Source organism: Oryzias melastigma, unplaced genomic scaffold, assembly GCF_002922805.2.
Source record: "Oryzias melastigma strain HK-1 unplaced genomic scaffold, ASM292280v2 sc02020, whole genome shotgun sequence".
Taxonomy (NCBI): Eukaryota; Metazoa; Chordata; class Actinopteri; order Beloniformes; family Adrianichthyidae; genus Oryzias; species Oryzias melastigma.
Window position 1 is genome coordinate 1,971 of NW_023418598.1, and position 3,553 is coordinate 5,523.

A 3,553-nucleotide genomic window follows, 5' to 3' on the forward strand; every position below is an offset into this window, starting at 1 on the left:
TACTTTTATTAATATTGATCTATTAAGCTTAAATTGATTGAAATCAATTAATCAATTCTATTAACCCAGCCCTAGATATGAAACATTTTCATATACAGACGTGGAGAAAAGTGTTGGCACCCCTCAGTTAAAGAAGGACAAACCCACAATTCTCACTGAAATCACTCAAAACTTACAAAAGTAACAATAAATAAAACACCTGTGATGTGAATTAAAGGACACACCTGAGTTAATCATGTCACTCTGGTCAGATAGTTTTCAATCTTTTATTGAGGTACCATCATTTTTGTCCAGGCCTGTTTCATTACTTTGTTTTGTTAAATATTTATGTTAATCAACAACTCAAAAGTGATGGTTTATTTTGATTGTTTAATTTTCAAACATTTTTTTATTTATTGTTACTTTTGTAAGTTTCAAGTGATTTCAGTGAGAATTGTGGGTTTGTCCTTCTTTAACTGAGGGGTACCAACACTTTTGTCCACCACTGTAACTGCTCAGAATGTGTCAGGACAGAAACGCTGACAGACCTTAAACTCCACAGGAGGGTAGACGCCCGCTCTCTCTCTGATCCTGCGCTCTCGCTCCCTCTCTCTCTCTCGCTCCCTCTCTCTGTAGCCCCCCCTGGCCTGCAGCAGGGAGCGTCCTCCCCCCAGCCCGGCCTCCACCGAAAAAGACACCACATCCTGCAACAAAACCAGAAGCACCATGCATCAGATTTAGAGCATGAAGACATTTGTATCAAGTGCCACAACAAAGAGAACTAAAGTCACAAATTTGAAATCAAAATGTCCAAAATTGCAAACAAAATGTTCAGTTTTAAAAGCAAAATGTTCTTTTTCTTTACTTTCAAAATACATGTTTGTGTTTGTGACAAAAAAAATGTTTTTAGACAAGTTGCCTCAAATATCACTTTCTCTAAACTCTGTCACCAAACAGCCAATCAGAGACAAGAGGGTTCATACGGATTGGTCTAGATCACGTGTGTTAAGGTTGAGGCCCGGGGGCCGTATCCGGCCCTCCAGATCCTTTTATTTTATAGTTATCAATGGCCCCATGTTATTTCACGCTCATTTCTAACTAGTACATGTTTGACAAAATATATTTTTATGGAGAGTAAAATATTGAAAGTTATTTAAAGTTTAAGTTGATTTATTCTGGAATAAAATTCAAACATTTTTATTATTCATAATTATATTATAAAGTTGTTTTTAAAGTTTTACAAATTTGCATTTTCTGGACTATTTTGCAATTTACAAATATTTTTTTATGCTATTTTGGACTTTAGCTAATATTTCAGCTACAAGCTAGCTGTTTCGGCTAACCTATGTTTATTGGGCTAATTTGGCATTAAGCTAATCTTTTAGATGGCTATCAGCTTCTGCATTTTCAGCTATTAACTTCAGCGATTTAATCAATCAATTTTAGTATCTTCAACTATCAGCACTAGCATTTTCAACAATCAAATTCAGCTTCCAGCATTCACACTAGCATTATCACAGGTAATGCTATATATCTACTTCATAATTATGTTAAAAAGTTACGGTTTTAAAGTTTTAAAAATGTAGTTTTAGTGTTCAATAAATGTTCATCCTGTTGGACCTAAGGTGCGTTTTGGATTTTGGCCTCTTGTGCGATCGAGTTTGACACTCCTGGTCTAGATTTCTATCCAATCAAAAGGCTTTGTCTGGCACTTCTATCAGTTCTGTTCGTCTAGGACTTTGCAGCCATTCTGGCCCGTTCTCTGAGTGGAACCCAGAAGGATCAACAAAGCCACAACAAATACAACACTGCTCTGTATTTATGCTATGTTACTATTATGACATGTTCAGATGAACAACAGCGTTCTTATTAACAAAACATTAAAATATAGTGTAGCATGACTATATTGTATACTATAAAGTGTAAGAGCGAGGCAAAGACACTTGATTGGACAGAATCTATTCTAGACCAATCAGTATGAACCCTCTCGTCTGTGATTGGCTGTTTGGTGGCTCATGTATCAATCTCGCTGAGAACAGAGTTGTGAACATAAAAACAAAGATGAGGGGAAAAGGGAGATTCAAGATAACAAATCTGAAAACAGTTGTCCCAAACACAAAAATGGGTTTTGAAATCACAGAAAAAGATTTTAATATTTTCATTTACTACTTAAACATTTTGTTTTTAGAACAGACTGCAGTTTAGGAAATATTTATTTCAAATCTGTAAGTTTCTGATTGTGGTGGCACAGTGATCCTGAATTTGTGTGGAGTTGAGTGAAATCCTCACCCCGGAGGGCTGCAGGCCCGTGTACAAAGCTGTGTATGGAACCGACTGGGTTTTCATGATGCTCAGCACCTGACCGATTACTGCATCTGAGGGAGGGGCAAAAACAAGAACCACAGTCAAGACGTTTTAACTTCAAGTCTGTGAGATTATAAAGAAGTTCATTTGGTCAGCAATGTATGTTTAGGTTGACGGAGCGTTAGCATTAGCATTCCTATGGGAAATTCCATGAAACATTAGCTTTGTGTGCTAAATTGATTTATATTTTTACAGATCAACCAGAAATGTTGAAGAAACCCAAAACCAAGAGAAAACATTTACACTCACATCTGAGAAAAGTTGCCTATCAGGGTTCAGACGACATCAGATACGGTTTTAACTCCACAGAATAAAATCTCAACTGGTTTTCCATCCTTTGCTATGCAGCATATTTACTTATCATTTCAGTTTGATATCAAATTCAAAGATATTATTACTCACCGTTTTCACTGAGAATGTCCTTAGTTGACATCAAATCCGCCCTATGACAGTCAGACAAAGCAAACAATACAATATTATTCATTTCATGCTTGTGTCTAACTTTTATTTAGTCGTTTGAACATGAACTATTGTAAAATTGAGGGAAACATTTTCTGCTTAGCTAATTAACACAATCCCTGTTAAGATTTTGTGTCAATCAGTGACAACTATGAAAAATAAATGTATTTGTGAAGGTCTTAGTGTTGTTCTGAAGTCTGTGGGGGGACACCACCTACCCGGCGCTGTAGGGGAGGCGAAACACGAGCAGAGCAGGAGAGGAAGCGTTGAGCCTCAGCTGGCTCAGGGTCTCCGGGTCCATGTACAGAGCAGAGGTCTCCAGCTGATCCTGCAGCTGACTGATCACTGCGTTAGAGGCAGGCCAAGACACAGCAGGCAACACCAGAGGGGAGACGGCGACCCTCAGAGCCCCCTGTCCCAGGACAGACACAGCAAACCCGTAAATCAGGCTGAGTTACCAAAAAAACTACTGCACATTCTGCATTACATTTTAGTTTTTCTATTATTTACAGAAGGGTACCATGTGTGTAAATCCAGTAGATTATGGGCACCTCCTCCTGAAGGGTTTAGAATAAAGTTAGTTCAAAGAGTTTATTAGAAAAAAATTCAACTGGACACAATTTTTTGGCTTAAAGATGTTTCTTGAGGGTTTGTAGACTTTGAAGAAGAAGCCAAAAAGTTGTGTCCAGTTGATTTTTCTCTAAATAACCTTTTGAATTCATCATAATCTGAATGACTGAGAACCTACACA

At 37.5% G+C, this 3,553-nt stretch overlaps 1 protein-coding gene across 1 annotated transcript; it reads right to left on the reverse strand.

Annotated features, from left to right (window-relative positions):
* Positions 1-473: 473 nt before the first annotated feature.
* LOC112138301 (V-type proton ATPase subunit S1) lies at positions 474-3,251 on the reverse strand (the record flags this gene model as incomplete). The annotated part of the gene is made up of 4 exons (XM_024260867.2): positions 474-683; positions 2,269-2,354; positions 2,746-2,786; positions 3,021-3,251. Coding segments are annotated over 4 exons (547 nt in total), but the record flags the coding sequence as incomplete, so codon positions are not given.
* Between the last annotated feature and the right edge of the window lie 302 nt (positions 3,252-3,553).